A 20,767-nucleotide genomic window follows, 5' to 3' on the forward strand; every position below is an offset into this window, starting at 1 on the left:
ACTGATTCTACCTATGACCAGGAACGAACCCCTGATGGGTGGTTTTAAAAGTTATAAGTCAGTTGGGGGCGGCACGGTGGCTCAGTGGTTAGAACTGCAGCCTCACAGCACCGGGCACCCGGCTTCAATTCCAGCCTCGGGTGACTGTCTGCGTGGAGTTTGCACATTCTCCCCGTGTCTGTGTGGGTTTCCTCCGGGTGCTCCGGTTTCCTCCCACAGTCCAAAGATGTGCAGGTTAGGTGGACTGGCCAAGCTAAATTGCACGTAGTATTCAGGGGTGTGTGTGTTATAGCGGGATGGGTCTGGGTGGGATGCTTCAAGGGACAGTGTGGACTTCTTGGGTCGAAGGGCCTGTTTACACACTGTAGGGAATCTAATCAGTTCAAAGGTTAGTGAACAGCAATTAGCAATGTATTATTCAAGAACAGATGAAATTATATATAAGCTCCATACTTCTGAGCAACATAGAGCTCAGAGGAGCCCTGGTAACCTCATGCTATTAAGCGCTGTGACTGGGGTAGCTCAGAAGTAATTGTTAGCTGTAGTGTGGCTCTACGTCTAAGTTTAAATGCTGGAGTTTGGTATGGCTAACATAAGGCAACACACAGTCTCTGAAATAGGTCAGTTCAGTTGAAAAATACAACTAAGGAGGCTGGACCTTACAGCATACATGACAGATCTGGGATAATGTGCCCTTTCAGTGTAGGCTATACATGAGGAACCCAAGTAGTAAACAGCTGCTGTCAGTTTGTAATCAGGCTAGCTCTTTGAAGAAACAGGGTCAAAATTTTTCGTGAAGAAAACAAAGCTTTCTGGAATTTTTGTGACTAGCAGCAATGGCTGCATCAGGGTGAGCTGCTGAGAACAGTAAGGAGACCTGTATAGGTTGTGTACACCTTTTAATGTGTAGCTTATGGTGTTGTTGACCATAGTTTGCCTGTTCAAAGCACAGTGGATCAGTGGTTAGCACTGCTGCCTCACAGTGCTGGGGACCAAGATTTAATTCTTGCCTTGTGCGACTGTCCATAGAACATAGAACACAGAACATAAAACATAGAACAGTACAGCAGGGTACAGTACAGGCCCTTCGGCCCACAATGGTGTCCGTGTGGAGTTTGCACATTCTTCCCATGTCTGCCTGGGTTTCCTCCAGGTGCTCTGGTTTACATTCATAGATATGCAGGTTAGGTGGGTTGACCATGCTAAATTGCCCATAGTGTTCAGGAGTGTGCAGATTAGAGGGGGTAAAAGGGGATAGGGGTAGGGCGGGGTCTGGGTGGGATGCTCTTCAGAGGGTCAGTGTGGACATATTGGGCCAGAGGGCCTGTTTCTACACTGTATCATTCTATGAATGCAAGATAAAAAGCTTTGACGAAATGCATCTAATTTCAGCATATTCAAGAAAGCCATTACTGATTCCTGATTAACTGTTTACAAAATTCTGAGTCTTATCAGGGATTGTAACAAAACTTGGATAAGGTCTTTTGACAGAATCTATTCAGAAAGTCCCAGCTGAATCCCGAAAGATTTTTGGAGTTGAATGTTCAAAGCTGTTCACAGTTTTACTAAAGGAATAATCTCATTAAGACCATTCAGATGTCTGCAGTGAAAAATGTGGTGAACTCTAGTTACAAACATCACTACAACTTTGCTCAAAAATGCACAGAAGAGTCAAATTCCAGAAACAAATTGAGTATGACTGCACATGATATCAACGTAGCATTTGACTGAATGTAGCATCAAGGAGGTATGTCTTGCAATACTGAGGTAAATGGGAATCAGGGAAAACTCTTCACTATTTGGATAACCTACGAAAAAGAAAGATGGCTGTGGGTCAATCGCTACTCATTATTAAAAGAACTCCTCAGGATAATGTCCTCTGCCCAAACTTTTACAAAATTCTTTTATTTAATGCAAGCATTGCTGGCAAGGCAAGCTTTTATCGCCTCTGAAATGGTATTCAAAAGCTGTCTCTTCAAACTATTACAGTGGTACACTTGCACTGGTATTAGGGAGTGAGTTCCAAGCTAAGACACAACGACAGAAAAGGAATGACAGTACAGTTCCAGGTCGGAACTGTTTGAGACTTGGAAGGGAATTTACATGTGCCGGTGCTCCCATATGTCCACTGCAGCTAAAGAAAGAATAAAAACACCAATCAAGAATATACAGCAGTCCAAAATTTTCTTGCATTGAGTGTTTTATTGCTCACCAACAGAAAAGATCCTTTTTTCATTGGTGGCTACCTGATGTATTATTCATTCCCAGGAATGGTATGCATTGTGTGTACAAAAGCAAGTTCTACCCTACGCAAGAGTACACTGATAATGGAACTTCAGGGCAGAAGCTGCTAATGTGAGATTTCCTACTTTCCCATGTATGAATTTTCATCAAAAATAAATTATGGTGATTAGTAATTATCAAGCAAAGCACCCTGAATGCTAACCTGTTTGACCTCAGCCTGTAGATGCCTCAGTTGCACACACTGTTCCAAGTGTCGGCGGTGCTGCTCTGCAGTGAGGTCCAATTCCTGTTGCTTCTCATGAAGAAATTCAAGCAGGTCCTGAACACGGGTTGCCATATCAACATCTCTATCACAAGTTAGCTCAACACCTAAAGGGTAACAGCAAAGACAGAACATGATTTATTTGAAAATTTTATTCATTCCGAAACATCTCTCTTAAAAGTGTTGTCCTCTTACCTGGTTGCAGTACTAATCATTTACGCTTCTCGATTACTATCTGATCAAGGGGAAGTGCACATATTCTAAAGACTTCAAAGGTTTTTGTCAACACAGGAACGGAAGGTTTGATGTATAAGCAGAGGCTGGGTTGGAGGCTGAGTAGGAGGTTAAGGAGTGACCTTACAAAGGTTTATAAAATCGTAAGAGGTATAAGGGGAATGACACGTGTTTTTTTTTCCCCCTGGGATAGAGGAGTTCAAGTTAGGAGGTAAATTTTTAAATGAAGAAAGTATTAAAAATGCATGAGGCGTAACTTTCTTTTTGATAGAGTGTGGTTAGCATGTGGAATGAACTTCCAGAGGAAGTGGTGGATGTGGGTACTGTTACAATGTTTAAAAGACATTTGTGTAAGTACGTGAATGGGAAAGGTTGAGGGATATGGGCCGAATGCAGGCAGGTGGGACTAACTTAATTTGGGATTACGGTCGGCATGGACTAGTTGGACTGAAGGGTCTATTTCTGTTCTGTATTACTGACATACGCAAGAAGTGTTAACAGGTTCATCAGAGCAACTATCCATTATGCGATGATTCTGTCAAGAAGCAGCAGTACTTACTATCGATCTTAGAGATAACATAAAGAATTCGGGGCTAACAGGTCAGTCTTTTATGGACCTGCATTTCTTGATACATTGTGTTCACTGAAAATCCTAAAAACTGCCCATTCATACAAAGTTTCGTATATACTGAGCCACTGTATCTGAGTATGAGTTATACTTTCAATTTATGCCAATTTACTTGTCTCAACAATACAAACAATTTTCTCCAGGAAAACCTGATGAATGGACACTCTGGGCCACTTTGCTGTGCCTTTTAGTAGCAAGGTTACTACAGGAGATCTTCAGGCCATCCTGCCAGTGGGAAAGCACATGATGAGGTAAACTGTGATATATCTAAGAATTCATGACAAATTAAAATAGGCATTGCTGTTTTCTTTATTAAGTAGATAAACTATAAGCAAGTACTAATTTAACAAGAATACCTAATTTGACCACATTTGTAAAAATCTATTTTTAGCAAAGAGACCATATTTGAATGGTTCAGTTGACATGCGCCATTCCTTCTGTCTACTTCTGAATCCATACAACAGAAATTAATCTCTGGTTTTCACAAAAGGAGCAAAGCACAAAATGATACCTTAGCAGATGGATCTCACAAACCTTAGCTAAAATGATTAGAACTTCAATGTGCTCTTTACATGCTGCTAAACCCCATTTCATATATCTTTATAGCAAGCCTCAAAAGAAACACTAAAAACAAATTATGAAAATAGAAAAGAAATTGTCACGCTTAACAGAGATTGTGTCTGGCAATTCCATGTATCATAATTACCACTCAATAAAATTAGTACTGATCCATACATAACAGAAGTTTAAAGCTATCTTTTTGTTCTGATGAAAAAGTTCTATTTCCAAGATGCCAACGTCATCCTTTCTCTCTGGTGCCTTTGAACCTGAACATTAATGATCCTGTCATCCTTTCTAACTCCTTTTCCTGTTTGTCACCATAACACTTACATTAAGCCGGTTTGCTCAGGCCCCTCTTCTTCACTTCTGTCGAAAACCTTACATTTTCCTTTGTTACCACTAAACTATTCCAAAGCTGTCTTGGTCTTTTTCTCACTTTGCACCTGCTATAAATTTTAGCTCTTTCAAACCTGTAAAAATGATCTTTGGTCAACTATCCAATGTTATCATGTGGGCACAATCATGTACATTTTTCTCATTTTATATATTTTATAGTTAAACAGTTCCCAAGTTAAAAGCTGAAACACAATTCAGTGGAGCATACCTGAGGCCTGTACTTCATTTACGTACTGGAGTAACTCCTGCCCCTGATGGATGACATCAAAAGTTAAGTTGTTCATGGTTAGAGCTTTATCTGCATGGTGTTGCAACCTCTGTTCAGCAAGGGTCAAATCCTCAGTGTCAAAGTCATTCATTTGCTGAGACAGCTCATCATTCCAGGATTCGAGATCTGAAATGATCTGAAAGAAACAGGGCATCGTAACTGATACAACCTATGCCGAATTGGTGCACACTTGAATGGAATCATCACGAGTAAGAAACAATTTCATGTGAACATCATCTATTTAGCATCAAAATGTTACCATCAAACATACAAACAAGGAACAAAAGTGGGCTGCTCACTCAGCCCTTCAAGATTCCACCACCATTTCCCAAGATCATGGCTGATCTGATTTTGACCTTAATATTACATTTCTGCAAATCCTTGATTACTTTTCATCCCTTTGGTAATAAAGAACCTATCTACCATTGCCTTAAAAATATTTGAAGACTCTCTATCAAATGCCTTCTGCAAAAGGGAACTCCAAAGATTTAACCCTTTGAAGGAAAAAAAGGTTTTTTTCATCTCAGAATCTCTACACTGTGGAAACAGACTAATTAGCTCAACACATTCACACCAGCCTCCCAAGAGCATCCCACCCAGACCCACCCCCTACTCCCTCCCTGTAATCCTGCATTTCTCATGATTGATCCACTTTATTTACACACCTCTAGACACTATGGGCAATTTAGCATGGCCAATCCACCTATCCTGATATTTTTGGACTGTGGGAGGAAACCAGAGCATCCGACGAAAACCCACGCAGACATAGAGAAATTGTGCACACTCCACACAGACAGTCACCCAAGGGTGGAATTGAACCTGGGTCCCTGGCGCTGTGAGACAGTGTTAACCACTGAGCCACCATGCCACCCTAACAACTGTCTCAAATGGGTGACCCTTCACTTTGTTTTTTTTAGAAAGTGGTGGCCCTTAGTTCTGAATTCTCCCACAAAAGAAACATCCTTACCACAACTATCCAGTCATAAGATCATAGTCACACAACACAGAAACAGACCCTTCGGTCCAATTTGTCCATGCTGACCAATCACCCTAATCTGACCTAGTCTCATCTGCCAGCATTTGACCCATAACTCTCCTATTCCTACGCCCATCCTGACACCTTTTGTAGCCCCTGCCACCATTTCCTATGGAAACTCCTTCCATACACACACTGCCATCTGCTTGAAAAAGTGGTAACTTAATTTAATTCTTAATTTTTCCTCTCTCACCTTAAATCTATGCCCTCTAATTTGGATTCCCCAATTAGGAAAGCAACCTTGACTATTCACTCCAACTATCACCCTCATGATTTTATAAACCTTTATAAGGTCACCCCTCAGCTTTCTACACAGCAAGGGAAAAAAAAACCCCAGCCTAGTCAGTCTCTCTCTGTAACACAAACCTTCCAGTCCCTGAAACATCTTTAAATTTTTTTTGCACCCTCTGAAGTTTAACATCATCTTTCTTGTAGAAAGAGGACAAAACCTGTATGCAGTATTCTTAAAGAGGCCTCACCAATGCACTGTACACCCACATCAATGACATCCCAACTCCTATATTTATTGTTCTGACCTAAGAGGGCAAACATGCCAGACACCACCTTTACCACGCTGTCTAACTGCAACTCCACTTTCATGGAACTACCCACCTGCACCCCAAGGTGTCTCTGTTCGGTAACATCCCCCACGGCCCTACATTACGAGTATAATTCCTACCCTGGTTTGCCTTACTAAAATGCAACAATTCACATTTATCTAAATTAAACTCCATTGGCCATTCCTCGGCCTATTGGCCCACTTGATCTATTTCCCATTGCACTCTGAGATAATCTTTTTCACTGTCTACGACACCACCTATTTTGGTGTCATCTGCAAACTTACTGACCATACCTCCTATGTTCACATCCAAGTGATTTACATAAATCACGAAAAGCAGTGGACCTAGCACCAATTTTTGTGGCACATTGCTGGTCACGGGCTTGCAGTCCTAAAAGCAAACTTCTACCACCTACCTTCAAGTCAATTTTGTATCCAGTTAATTCTCAAGTAAATGTTTTAATTAAGGGACCTCTGACTCTACTAAACTCCAGAGGATATGGGCCTAGCCTCTCTTGCCCTTCCTCAGAATAATCTACCTATTCCAGATATTAGTCTGGTAAACCTTTCCGAACTTTTTCCAATGCATTAATCTCCTTAATAAGTAAGGTGACCAATACTTTACACAATACTCCAGGTGCAGTCCCACGAATGTCCTATATAACTGAAGCATAATCCCCTATTCTTACATTCACTTTCCCTCAGAATAAAGCATGACATTCAATTAACTTGCCTAATTACTGTCCCTGCACAATAACCATCTGCGATTCATGCACTGGGATCTAGATCTCTCTACATCTCAGCGACCAGAAACCCTCATTATTTAGATGTTTCCGCCCAAAGAGAAAATTTCACACTTTCCACATTATACTCCATATGCCATATCTTTTCCCAGTCACTTTGTAGGCTCCTTATGCCCTTTTCAAAACTCACTTTCCTACCCATTATGGTGTTATCGGCAAATATTGCAACCATATCTACAGTATCTTCATCTAAATCATTTATATAAAATTGTTAAGAGCTGAGGCCCTAGCTTTAACCCCTGTGTAATACTTTACATGGCATCCTACCAGCCTGAAAAATACCTGTTAGCCAGCCAATCTTGTTCCAAAACTAATATGTTATCTCCAAAGCCTCCAGCTTCTATTTTTCACAACACCCAAATGTGGTGTCTAATCCAATGCTTTCTGGAAATCCAAGTAGAATACAACCACTGGTTCCCTTCCCCTTTGGCAAAACTGTGTTGCTCTTCTTGCTAACCTTAAACTTAACCAAGTTCCACATTACAAAATTTTTACCAACAGCTTGTAATATTTTCCCTATGCCAGATATTAATCTAACGGGCCTGTGTTTCAGAGATAGCAAGAACTGCAGATGCTGGAGTTGGCATTTTGAGTTAGGACCCTTCTTCAGAAATGGGTAGGGGGAAGGGAGTTGGGAAATAAATAAAGACAGGAGGGTTGGGGCTGGGGTAGGTAGGTGGGATGGCGATAGGTGAGTGCAGGTAGGGAGTGGTGGGGATTAGTCAGTGGGATGGGTGCGGCGGATAGATGGGAGAGAAGGTGGACAGGTTGTATCAGGTCAAGGAAGCAGGGATGAAATGGAGGGTTGGACATGGAATGAGGCCGGAGTGGGAAGAATTTAAAACTGGTGAATGTCATCTGAATGTTGTTTGGAGTCCTGTAGTCTCCTTCTTTCTGCCCCCTTCCTTCTTTGAATAGTTAGCAGTCATACAGATTCTACTTTGTGTACAATATTGAACTATAACAATATTGTACACAAAGTAGAATCTGTATGACTGCTAACTGCGAATGTAATTTTGCATATTTAGTCAAGAAAGAACACCATTAGAGCAGCATTTATTTACATACTCAGTCTCAAACTAATTAGGCCAAAATAAATAGTTCATGAGATTTCAGCCGAAACAGTTTCACTTGATATTAAACTAACATTCACTTATTGGAATTAATGGCTATTTTAAAAAAAAGTTGAATTTTCAAACTAATCATTATTTCCAAAGTTTCTAAGCAGTGTTGTCTAACTTATAAAAAACACCACCTTTATGAGCTATGTAATTTCACAAAATAACTTATACTTAACAGTCATAAACTCAAACATCAATACACAACAATGTACATTCTTTTAAAATCCCAACTCCGATCAGCACGGACATGCACTCGGCCTAAGCTCTGCAGCACAAGATGCAACTGGTCCATTACCTAAGCAGCAAACCTGTGGTAAAGTAAGACATGTCTTTTACCCAATCCAGGATTTCTAACTGAACTTATTCGATGAGCTACACCATTATACGGCAAAAGCAAAATCATTGAAAGGACAAGTGATCCCCACTCCAGGTTACTGCAGAAAAAAAAATTCCCTAAATATAAAAAAAATCCAAAGTCATTTTATTAATTACTTTCAATATTCCAACATTTTCAAACATTATAAAGACAATGACATATTCACATGTAAATACTGATTCACTCATCTTTCTGGATGAACTTCACAATCACCTGATTATATAGAAACACAGTCCAATATTACCTGTGGGCTGCAGGGAAAATGGAACTGGCCAACTTTCTGCAAAAATATGACATTTAGAACTCAGGCACAGTTGTAACCTGAACCAGAACCAGAAAATAAAACTAATGATTCATTTTATATAACTCGTGCAAGCTGTGTTTGAAATTACAGCAGTACAACTCAAATTACTCACCAACTAAATTACAAAATGAATTGATTCTAGTTATGAACATTAATTTTGAACAAGCACAATAATATATATGCATTAAATTGTTACACTAATTCATCTTCTTTTCGAATTGTTTGCTCTACTGTTGCAAGTATTACCACTCATGATGGTAAAGTTTCTGACCATCTGGGTGCCCTGCACACTATAACCATTATTCACACAATGTATAGCAGTGAAGTATTTGACTGGACAAGACAAAAATAGCTTTATTTTGGCTTCATTCAACAATCAAACATGTATTTTCTAACAAACATTGGGAAAAAGAAGGTTAATTGATTCAAGGTATTGATGCCAATTGCAATGTTCAACCGAGAAAAGACAACTTGATATTTCAGGGAGTGAGCCAGTAGTTTTTTTTTGGTCAGGGTAGCAGTTACAGTTACGGCTACAGTTAATGGTTACAACACTGGTTGCAGTTGAGGTCAGATTTGCTTACGAGCAACATGACTTAATTTTGAACACTTTCGAAATGAGTCAGAATCATAGAAATGTACAGCATGGAAACAGATCCTTCGGTCTAACTTATCCAAGACAACCAGATATCCTAGATAAATCCACTCCCATTTGTAATCATTTGGCCCATATCCCCTCTAAACCTTCCTATTCAAACCCATCCAGATGCCTTTTAAATGTTCTATTTGTACCTGCCCCCACAACTTCCTCTGGTAGCTCATTCCGTCCGTGCACCACCCTCCGCATGAAAACACTACTCGTTCGTCCCTTTTAAAACTTTTCCCTCTCACCTTAAACCCAAGTTTATGGGACTCACCCATCCATGGGCAAAAGGCCTCAACTATTTATCCTATCCATGCCACTCAATTTTATAAACCTCTACAAGGTCGGCCCTCAGCAACAGACGGTCCAGGAAAAACAGCCCCACGTTACTCAGCCCCTCCCTGTAGCTCAAACACTCCAATCTTGGCAACATTCTTTTTGGCATTTCTGAACCCTTTCAACTTTCACAACATCCTTCCTATAGCAAGCAGACTGTAATTGCACACAGGACTCCAATAGTGACCAACCAGTGTCCTGTACAGCCAAAACATGACCTCCCAGCTCCTATCATTAATGCACTGATCAATAAAGGCAAGCACACTAAATGCCTTCTTCACTAGCCTGTCTACCTGCAACTCCACTTTCAGGGAGCTATGAACCTTCACTCCAAACTCACTTTGTTCAGCAACATCCCCCAGGACCTTACCATTAAAAACGTTAAGTCCTGCCCTGATTTGTCTTTCCAAAATGCAGCGCCTTACATTAATCTAAATTAAACTCCACTGTCACTGGCCCATCTGACCAAGATCCCGCCATACTCTGAGGTAACCTTCTTTCTGTCCACTACACCTCCAATTTTTGTGTCATCTGCAAATTTACTAACCAAAAATTTTACTTTATTTGCTAATTTTGCAAATTGCTGTGAAACACATCATAAAGTCATTCAGCATGGAAACAGACCATTCGGTCCAACCTGTCCATGCTGACCATGTTCCCAAACTAAACTGGTCCCACCTGCTTGCATTTCGCTCACATTCCTCCAAATTTTTCCTATTCATGAACTTATCCAAAAGTCTTTTACATGTTATAACTGAACCTGCATCCACCACTTTCTCTGGCAGTTCACGCCACACAAGAAACACTCTGTGGCCCTCACGTCCTTTTTAAAACCTTCTCCTCTCACCTTAAAAATACATCTCGTCATTTTGAATTTCCCCATCCATGGGGAAAGAACTCTTGTCATTCACCTTATCTAAACCCCAAGTCACTCCTCAACTTCCTATGGTCCAGTTAAAAAGAAAAACTCCCGGTCTTTCCAGTCTATTTTTATTTCTCAAATCCTCTATTTCCTGCAATGTTCTGGTAAATCTTTTCTGAACCCTCTCCAGTTTAATAATATCCTTCTGATAACAGGGTGACCAGAACTGTATGCAGTCCTTCAAAAGAGGCCTTATTGATCAGTACAACCTCAACATGACATCCCAGCTCCTGTACTCAAAAGGTCCGAGCAACGAAAGCAAGCATGCAAAACACCTTTTTAGCAACCCTGTCCACCTGTCACATGTAGGCCAGACCAGTAAGGATGGCAGTTTTCCCCCCACTAATGAATATTAGTGAGTTAGATGAGTTTTAATGACAAAACGACAACAGATGCATGCTCATTGTTCGACTCTTAATACCAAATTTTTATTGAATTCAAATTCTATCTGCCATGGCAGGATTTTAACCTGCATTCTCAGAACATGAGCCATGTTTCTGGATTAATAGTCTAGTGATTGTACCACTAGGTCTTGCCTCCTGGCAGTTTATAAGACAGAGCTACAGTCATTAAGCAGTTACAGTGGTTGGGTGGAGGGGGTGCAAAGACAAAGAAAAAAAATGGATAAAATACACATTGGCCACCTTTTCTTCAGAATAAATCATCTATTGAGCTACTGCAGAAAGCAAAAATCCACTGCCAAGATGCCTAAGCATGACATCAAAATATATCAACTTTCTCTCTAAAGAAAAACCAAACTAATTCCCTTTATATTCTTTCTAGTTCTTCTGTTAAAATGTCCTGCCTTTAACTGGTGATTATTAATTGCACATGACTATATTTAAATCAGTAATTGCAAATCAGACTGTTGGAAATGTGTGAAACAAAATTATAGAATGTCTGGAGGGCAGCTAATGAAACACAGTATCATGTAATTTAACAGCACATTAACCATGAACAATCTTAGTGGAAATATGAACCCAATTATGAGATAAAAATCCATGCTGACACGTTATTCTCATGAAGGAAAGTACTAACTGGAATGTGATCATTCAGTTGCCTAGCAACAGCATGTTAGAATCTTTAAAACAGTCGTTATTAAAGTTCAGCTTTTAAGAACAGTATGCTATATCAGCGCAACCTCTCTTAATGCACCCAAGCCAGGGAAAAACTTTAACAAGTTCATGAAAAATTAAAGGCTTCTGACCAACAGCCGGCATTGTACGATTACTGTTTATAACATGACAACTAGTTAGTAAAATCACAATGATTGATCAGTCCATCAATCAAAGGTTGCACCAATAAATTTGCAGCAATCTTTTTCAATGTCAAAAGATGTTGAATTCCTTACTTGATGTTTTTAAACCATTTAATATTGCCAGTGCTGGGTACATGTAAAATAAAGCTGCACAAAAATTCACTTCTGGCAAGAAAGCAGATAAAAATTTTAAAACTAGAATTTGCCTGGAGCTGCCTGCCCTAGCGTAAAGGCATATCATGAGTTTCTTTTGAGGTGCAGGAATATAGTTGTTTGCCCAATTATCAAGCTTTTATAGAACAGCCACTAGCATTAAATCTGAAGATCTGCAAAGTGGGTTAGTGATTGCTCTTTACTTATTAAAAATACAACTGATTCTTGGGCGCATTTATTGAGAAAAACATGGGGGTAGAGAGGGCTCAGAAGAGGAATAGTAACATTGAGGAAATAGATAAATTGTTGTTGATAATTGGCATTTAAGGGAATGCACATTAATGCAGGCTCTGAATTACTCGCAACTAGAGAAACTTGGGACAATTGACCCAGGAGAAATTTTGACAAATGATAGCTAAGTCGAGAATAAAAATAAATGAGAAACTATATTCAGCAAGAGAAGCCAATGCTTACATGCATTCTGCATGGGTTTGAGTCTGACTGCAGGAAGTGATAGACAAATAAAATATCTGCTTTGATCTCAATTCATTTTAAGCATTGTTTTGTTTAAAACAAAGTATTCAAAATATTTTCCTATGATCACAAATTGGGAAAAAAAATTCATAGAAGTAAATCCAATGTGAAGGCAGTCAACATTTAATTGTACAACTACAATGGCATCATCACACCAGTTGACATCATCACAATTCGGAGAAGATGGCAACGGAGTAGGGTGCTCCAGCTAGAGCTCAATTGCTCCGCTTGTTCTTCTTCCTTCCCTTCTTTTTTTAATCTCCTTTGTTTTCCCTATGACTCCCGGCCTCTGACAACCATCCCAACCTGGTGTGACAACCTCCCAGTATGTCATACGGTGACTGTAATCTTATTGATCATTATTCATTTAAAAAGCTTGCTCTCTTCCGGACAAGATGGTGGCAATAGGACACTCCGACCAGAGCTCCTCTGCGCTCTGTTTATTTCCTGTTTTCTTCTCCCCACCCTCCAAACTTTTTTCTGCGCTGTTCCCTTTTTTGGTGTTTTCCCCTGACATAGAGCGGGCTGGACGCATGGAGCGGAGCGAGCTGGAAGTGACACCCCGAGTGAAGCAAGGTCAGTCAGCAGTCTGGAGGCTCAAGTGATACAGGAATGGGCTGGAGCCGGAGGCTCTAGCACAGTGGCGACAACCAGCAATTTGGAGGCTCAAGTGGAACCGGATGGTTTTTGGACTGGGAACTGCTATGAGCTAGTCAGCATCTTGCTCGGCCAGTCAAACCACTTGTAGGAGCCTCTTGTGCTGATCTACTGTAGGCCCTTACAGAAAGGCTGGAATGCTTATATTTTTAAACTTTATTTCCCAGTTTTCTAACTTATACTGCAACTAATTAATGTAATGTCTTTCCTTTTCTCTCCCCCTTTATTTCTCTATTTTATATCTAAGATCCAAAGCTAGGTAATGTGTACTAAGATGGCGCCATGTGGGGACATTTTAAATGTTGCACTGTGCTCCTATACATCTATAGGTGAGTACATATGACAATAAAGGATATTCTATTCTATTCTAATCTACTGATGTGATAAATAATGACAATTGTGCAACCTGCCCATGATAGCCAAATCTCACAACAACGTACTCTCAATTTCACACATGGGCATGTCAATGTCCTGTTCTTGCCCTGTACTGTAGGAGATGACATGTAAACAGTCAGTACATGAAAGCAAAGAAAGGGAAAAACAAAGAAATAACACCATGGAAGTAATTAACTCAAGAATTAAATCTCTAACGGACACCTACATCTATTGCATCCCGTTCAAATACTCGGAGTTGAAGGAAGAGGTCCAGTTTGATCTTGCGCTCCTGAAAAAGATCCTCCATCTGAGCCTGAGCTTCATCCAGCTGTTGAAGAACACTTTCTATATGATTAATGGAGCTGTTGTGTGGAGTCTTGTTGCTTGAAATGGCAGAATCCCTGACAAAAAGATGACAGTAAGGTACTTGCAATAGACCAACAGACAGTATTACAACAGCTGAACTCCTGGTAAATTTTGCAACCAAAAATCTTTAAATCCTTTGAAGTCATTACTTCAATGTCAATTTAACTTGTTGAATTTTCCATTTGGCATCCAACCGCATTATCATAAGAGAACACTCATATTTCATATAGGGAATGCACTGCAACTTGTAAAGAAAATAATGTTTGCTCATGAGGAGTTAACACCTCCTGCCAGATCCATAGCCAGAAGACTTTACCATTTGGAAATGGTGACTTTTCTTGCTGTATAATGCACTAGAAATAAGTGGTTACAACATAGTAGCCAGAGAAAGATCAGCATCTGCGTGTAAAAATACACAATAATACACACTAACATAAATATCATTCTCAGCCCAACATGTTAGGTAACAGAGAGAAATAATTCTCTCACAAATTTGAGTTCAGAGACCGACTTAAACACTGGTAGCGACAGCCTCGCCCATCAAGATCATCCCTTGATAAACCATGAGGAGTACACTGATAACTTACTTGGCAATATGCAAGTGGCATTTCCAACATTATCATAAAGCATGGTGCTCGGAACATAAGCATCTGTCATAGAAACTCTCGTACTCCAATCATTTAACTAAAGTAAGTGAATAATTTTCATCCAGAAAACATTTGGATTAAAGAAAAATATGAAACATAAATGTGCTTAAATGGGAGGCACAGAGTATTTCTTAAATGGTGAAAGATTAAGAAATGTCCTTGTTCATAAGTCACTAAAACCAAAATGCAGTACAGCAAACAATTAGGAAGGTAAAACATTTAATGGCCTTTGTCACAAGAGGATTTGAGTACTACAGCAAAGGCATCTTGCTTCATTTGTATGGAAGCTCTTTAAGATTGTACCCAAGTACAGTTTTCAGTTTTGGTCCTCCTTGCTAAAGAAAGGATGTACTTGCCTTAGAGGCAGTGCAACAGAGATTCACACAATTAATTCCTCGGATAGCAGCATGGTCCAAGGTGAAGAGATTGAGGAGATTTGCCCTGTATTCTCTAGCATTTAGAAAAATAAGAAGTGATCTCAAATTAACTTTAAAAATTTCTTAAAGGGCTAAATATAAAAGATGCAGAAAAAGTATTTCCATCAATTTTGGGGGGGGGGGGGGGGATTAGAGGTCGAGATCCAAGGACACAGTCTCAGAGCAAGGGGCTAGCTAATTAGGTGAGAGATCAAGAAGAATGACGAAGGAATTCTCTGTCCCAGAGGGATGGTATTCAGTATATTCAAGACAAAGCAAGGCATTCAGCCCTTAGGCTTGCTGTACTATTCTAGGCTATGACATCGAAGGATAAGGGGTTAGCATGGAAAAATAGCCATTTACATAGAAACACAATATTTCTCAAGAACCATACCAACATTCTCCAGGTTTCAAGAACGAGAAACTTCAGTTATGAGAGCAAATTAAAGGAGTTATTACTGTTCTCCTTGGGGAGAAGGTTAAGAGGGGAGTTGATAAAGTTTTTCTGAATCATGAGCAGCTGGACACAGCAGATCGGGCAAAGCTGCTCCTGTCTGTTACGAAACAAAAACAAGCAGGCATAGGTTTAAAGTGATACGCAAAAGAAGCAAGGGTGATGTAAGGAAAAAACATTTTCACACAATGGGCAATTGTGAATATGGAATGCACTGCCTGGAAATATGGTGGTGACAGGTTTTTTTGAGGCATTCATGACTGTTTGCATAGAAATAATGTGGACAGGTATGGGGGGAAAAAGCAGAAGATCGACCCCAGTTACGATATTCATCTACGATGGACCAAATGACCTCCTCCTGTATCGTAACAATTCTGTGATTCTGAGCCCCACACAAAAGTTACTCTATGTTCTTAACAGGCTCTATGAGTTGTTCAGTTATCGTATTGTACTGACAAAAAACAACTTCGGATTTTTCTTGATTTTAATTGACAATATTATTAAGAATGTTATGATAATATATTATTAAACTGGAGACAATTCAGAAAAGATTTACTTGGATGTTGCCAGGAATGGAAGATTTGAATTATAAGGAGAGACCAGATAGGCTGGACACTTTCCACTGGAGCGTAGGAGTTAAAGAGTGGTCTTATTGAGGTCTACAAAATCATGAGGGATCTAGATAAGGTGAATGGCAAGTGTCTTTTCCCTAGGTGGGGGATTTCAAGACTACGGGGCGTATTTTTAAGGTACAAGGAGAAAGATATAAAAATGGCATGAGGGGCAATTTGTTTTTAAAACAGAGTGGTTTATCTGTGGAATGAACTTCCAGACAAAGTGATGGATGCGGGTACAGTCATAACATTTAAAAGATATTTAGTTATGTACATGATTAAGGAGGGATATGGGTCTAGTGCCAGCTAGTTTAGTTTGGGTTAAACTGGCATCAACTGGCTGATCCCTGCTATATGACTCTTTGTATTTTCATGCTTTCTTTTGGCTTTCCTCATGCCCACTTTTAATTTCATCCCTACACCTGCTGGATTTCTCTGGATTTTCTACAGCCTGGACCGCCAGGCTCATTGTCTCCTCTGAACTCCTTGACATTTAGAAGGCAAGTCCCATCCTTATCCTTTGAGGAAACATATTTGCTTTGAATCCTCACCATCTCCTTTGAATGTCTCTTACTGATTTAACACAGATTTGCCTTCAAGTTGCTGCTCACAGCTCACTTTCGCAAAAACCCCACTTAATATAATCAGCTTTTATCCAGTTGAGTACTTTACTCCTGACCTTTGTCCTTATGTGCCAGACAATGACTTTCTCCATCAAGAACAAATCTAACTATCTGCCCTTGACATTTACAACAAACTGTTAGATGCCATTAATCATATATTTATTTGGTTTAACTATGACCACAAGAGCAGTTCACAACTGGGAACTCTGCAGCAAGTTAAGTCACTTGCGTCCCCAAGCCTGCCTCTCATTCATGCATAAATCATGTATCAGAGGGTGATAGAATATTCTCCATTTGCCTGGATGAGTACAATTCCAACAATACAAGAAATGCAGCACCATAAAGGATAAGAAACTCACTTGATTGGAATTCAAACCACCCTCAACATTCACTCTCTCCACCACTTGCAGTGTGCACCATCTACAAAATGCACTGCAGCAATTCAGCACAGCTTCTTCAATAGCTTTTTCCAAATTCATGGCCTCGACAATCTCGAAGGACAAGGGCAAGTGATGTACAGGAATGACAACCTGCAAGTTTTTCTCTAAGTCACAAACCATCCAGACTTGAAAGCCATTCCTTCACTATAATTGAAATCGAATGCTGTAAGTCTCTTCCGAACAGCAGTACAGAGATGGACTGCATAGAGTTAATGAGCTTTCCACTGACGCTCACAGCCCACAAAAGAATAAAAAAATTGATTTATTATCACATACTCCCCAATGTGCTCCCCAACTGATGTCTCTTCGATGCATCCAGTTTCGTTCTCTAAAACCATGACCGGAACTGCCTGGTTTCTTCTTACCTTCTAGTGCTCACTTAACTAAATATACTTTAAGAAAGTGCTCCCTCCATGTTTACCCATTGCCAATAATTTTAGGGTATTTGAATTCCTCCATCATTACTGCCCTATTACCCCGTTGCTTTTTTTGCAATTTTCAGAGTTTTGTCTATACATTTGCTCTTCTGGTTAACTCTGAATGTTTGGGGTCTACACCACACGAAAAAAGTGTGACTGCCCCGTTTTTGTCTTTAGCCCAACTTGTATACCTTAATTTGATTATTTTTCTACCATATCACACCTCCTCAAGATTATCACTGTTTCTTTAATGAATATTGTGACCTATTCTGTTTTTTCCTTACATCAGTCTTCAGAAACATCTATTAGGAGTGCTCAGCTGTCATTCCTGCCTTTCTTTCAGCCATGTGTCATAGAGTTGTACAGCAAGGGCAGACATTTAGGTCCAACACTTCCTTGACTACCAGATATCCTAAAATAGTCTAGTCCCATTTGCCAGCATTTGGCCGATTATCCTCTAAATCCTTCCTATTCGTCCAGATGTCTTTTAAATGTTGCAATTGTACTAGACTCCACTTCCTCTGGCAGTTCATTCCATACGCCCATCACCCTCTGTGTGAACAAGGTGCCCCTTACGTCCCTTTTAATTCTTTCCCCTCTCAACTTAAACTTATTCCCTCTAATTTTGGACTTCCCTACACTGGGCAAAAGATCTTGGCTATTCAGCTTATCCATGTACTTCATGATTGTATAAACGTCTAGAAGGTCACCGCTCAACAAGCTGCAAGGAAAACAGCCCCAGCCTATTGAGCCTTTTCCCTACAGCTCAAGTTCTGCAACCCTGGCAACATCCTAGAAAATCCCTTCTTCACCCTAACAAACTCTTTGCTGCAGGGAGATTCCAAGTGAGCACAGCAATCCGGAAGTGGCCTAACCAATGTCCCATACAGCTGCAACACAACATCCCAACTCCCACACTCAAGACATGACCAATAACGGCAAACATAACTAAGGCCTTCCTCACGAGCCTGTCTATTGTGACTCCACTTTCAGGGATTTATGAACCTGCACCCCAAGATTCTTTTGTTTGGCAATACTTCCCAAGGCCCTACCATTAACTGTGTATGTTCCCAAGGCCCTACCATTAACTGTGTATGTTCTGCCCTGATTTACCTGACCAAAATACACCACCTCACATTTATCTACATTAAACTCCATCTAGCATTTCTTGACCCATCTGATCAAGGACCCGTTGTAGTCTGAGACTGTCCAATACACCTCCAATTTTGGCGTCATCTGCAAACTCATGAACCATTCCTTGTATATTCACATCCAAATCATTTATATAAATGACAAAAAGCACTGGACCCATCATCAATCCTTACAGCACACCACTGATCACAGGCCTCCAGTCTGAAAAACAACCCTTCACCATGCACACTTACCTTAGAGCCAATTTTGTATCCAAATGGCTAGCTCTCCCTGGATTCCATATGATCTATCCTTGCTAACAAGCCAATCATGCAGAACCCTGTCAAATGCTTTACTGAAGTCCATATGGACAATGTCACCAGCTTTTCCCTTGTCACTTATGGAGAGTATACAGCACTGAGACAGATCCTTCAGTCTAATCTGTCCATAATCCCAAAGTAAACTAGTCCCACCTGCCTGCTCCTGGCCCACATCCCTCCAAACCACTCTTAATCATGGACCTATTCAAATGTCTTTTTAATGTTATAACTGTACTCCCATCCACCACCTCGCGACGAAGTTCATTCTACACGTGAACCACCCTCTGTGTCAAAAATTTGCCGCTCATTTCTTTTTTAAAATCTCTCTCCTCTCATCTTAAAAATGTGCGCCTAGTCTTGAAATCCTTCATCCTCAGGAAAACACAACTACCATTAAGGCTATCTACACCTCTCATTTTGTGAATTCCAACCCTCTCAACATTCTATACTACAACAGAAAAAGGTCCCAGTCTATCCACACTCTCTTTATAACTCAAACCTTCCATATCCTCTTCAAAAAATTCAATCAAGATAGTGAGATAAGATTTCCCTCACACAAAGCCATGCTGACTATCCCTAATCATTCCTTGCCTTTCCAGATACATGTAAACCCTGTCACTCAGAATTCCCTCCAACAACTTGCTGACATCAGGGTCTATAGATCTCCAGCTTTACCTTGCACTTTTTTTTTTTAAAATAATGGCTCCACATTAGCCATCCTCCAGTCTTCTGCCACCTCACCCATGGCTATCATGATACAAGTATCTCAGCAAGGGGTCCAACAATCACTTCCCCCAGCTTCTTGGATACACCTGATCAGGTTGCAGGGATTTGTCCACCTATGTGTGTTTTAATACACCCAGCGCCTCCTCCTTTGTAATAAGGACACTTTTCAAGATATCACCATTTAGATGTCCATGTCCATGTCAACCATACTCATGTCATTATACTCTCATGTGAGTGAATACGACTTTGAACAGAGTGGTCCGTGCCTGGGGAGCAACCGAGTTATGTTGGAGTGGACAGGGGGCAGACCGGTTGGCTGAACATTTGTCAAACCTAGAAAATAGTAAATAATTCTGGTCCCCTTATCTAATTAAAGAGATACTGGCATTGAAGACAGTCGAAACTGATTCACTCGGTTGATCCCAGGAATGCAGGGATTTTACGAGGAGATATTGAATTGGTTAGGCCTGTATTCACTGGAGTTCAGGAGAACGACAGGCAACTTTATTGAAACATACAGAATTCTTAGATGGCTTGACAGAGTACACACAGAGAGTCTGTTTCCCTTTTCATGAGAGTCTAGGACCAAACAGCATAATCTTTGAGTAAGGGGTCACCCATTTAAGACAGCAATGAGAAGGAATTTCTTTTCACAGAGAGTCGTGACACTGTGGACCTCTTCCCCGCAGCGAGTGGTTTATGCTGGCTTAAGTAAGCATGTTCAAGATTAAGGTTTGAAGATTTTTAATCAGTAATGGAATCAAGGATTATGGGGAAAAGACAGGAAAGTGGAGTTAAGATTATCAGAACAGTCACCATCTCATTAAATGGCAGAGTAAAATTGATGGGCTAAAAGGCCGACTTCTGTTCCTAAGTACTATGTTTTTATAGAGATGTTTAAGAACCTAGCCAGGAACTTCAAAAAATTCAAGGTAATCGGG

The 20,767-nt window shown here is 40.2% G+C and overlaps 1 protein-coding gene across 5 annotated transcripts in view; it reads right to left on the reverse strand.

The window, feature by feature from the left end:
• LOC125461125 (triple functional domain protein-like) overlaps positions 1-20,767 on the reverse strand; it is a 636,773-nt gene that overhangs the window by 388,156 nt on the left and 227,850 nt on the right. For all 5 annotated transcript variants that reach the window (XR_007249410.2, XM_048549570.2, XM_048549543.2 and 2 more), the window contains 3 exons: positions 13,897-14,071; positions 4,534-4,729; positions 2,447-2,613 (listed from right to left, as the gene is read on the reverse strand). Coding sequence is in view for 4 of the 5 variants with exons in the window: in XM_048549570.2 (XP_048405527.1) it covers positions 2,447-2,613; positions 4,534-4,729; positions 13,897-14,071 (538 nt within the window). In the remaining variant the exon portion in view is untranslated. The remainder of the gene's footprint in view (positions 1-2,446; positions 2,614-4,533; positions 4,730-13,896; positions 14,072-20,767) is intronic.

The sequence above is a fragment of the Stegostoma tigrinum genome, chromosome 2, assembly GCF_030684315.1.
Source record: "Stegostoma tigrinum isolate sSteTig4 chromosome 2, sSteTig4.hap1, whole genome shotgun sequence".
NCBI lineage: Eukaryota > Metazoa > Chordata > Chondrichthyes > Orectolobiformes > Stegostomatidae > Stegostoma > Stegostoma tigrinum.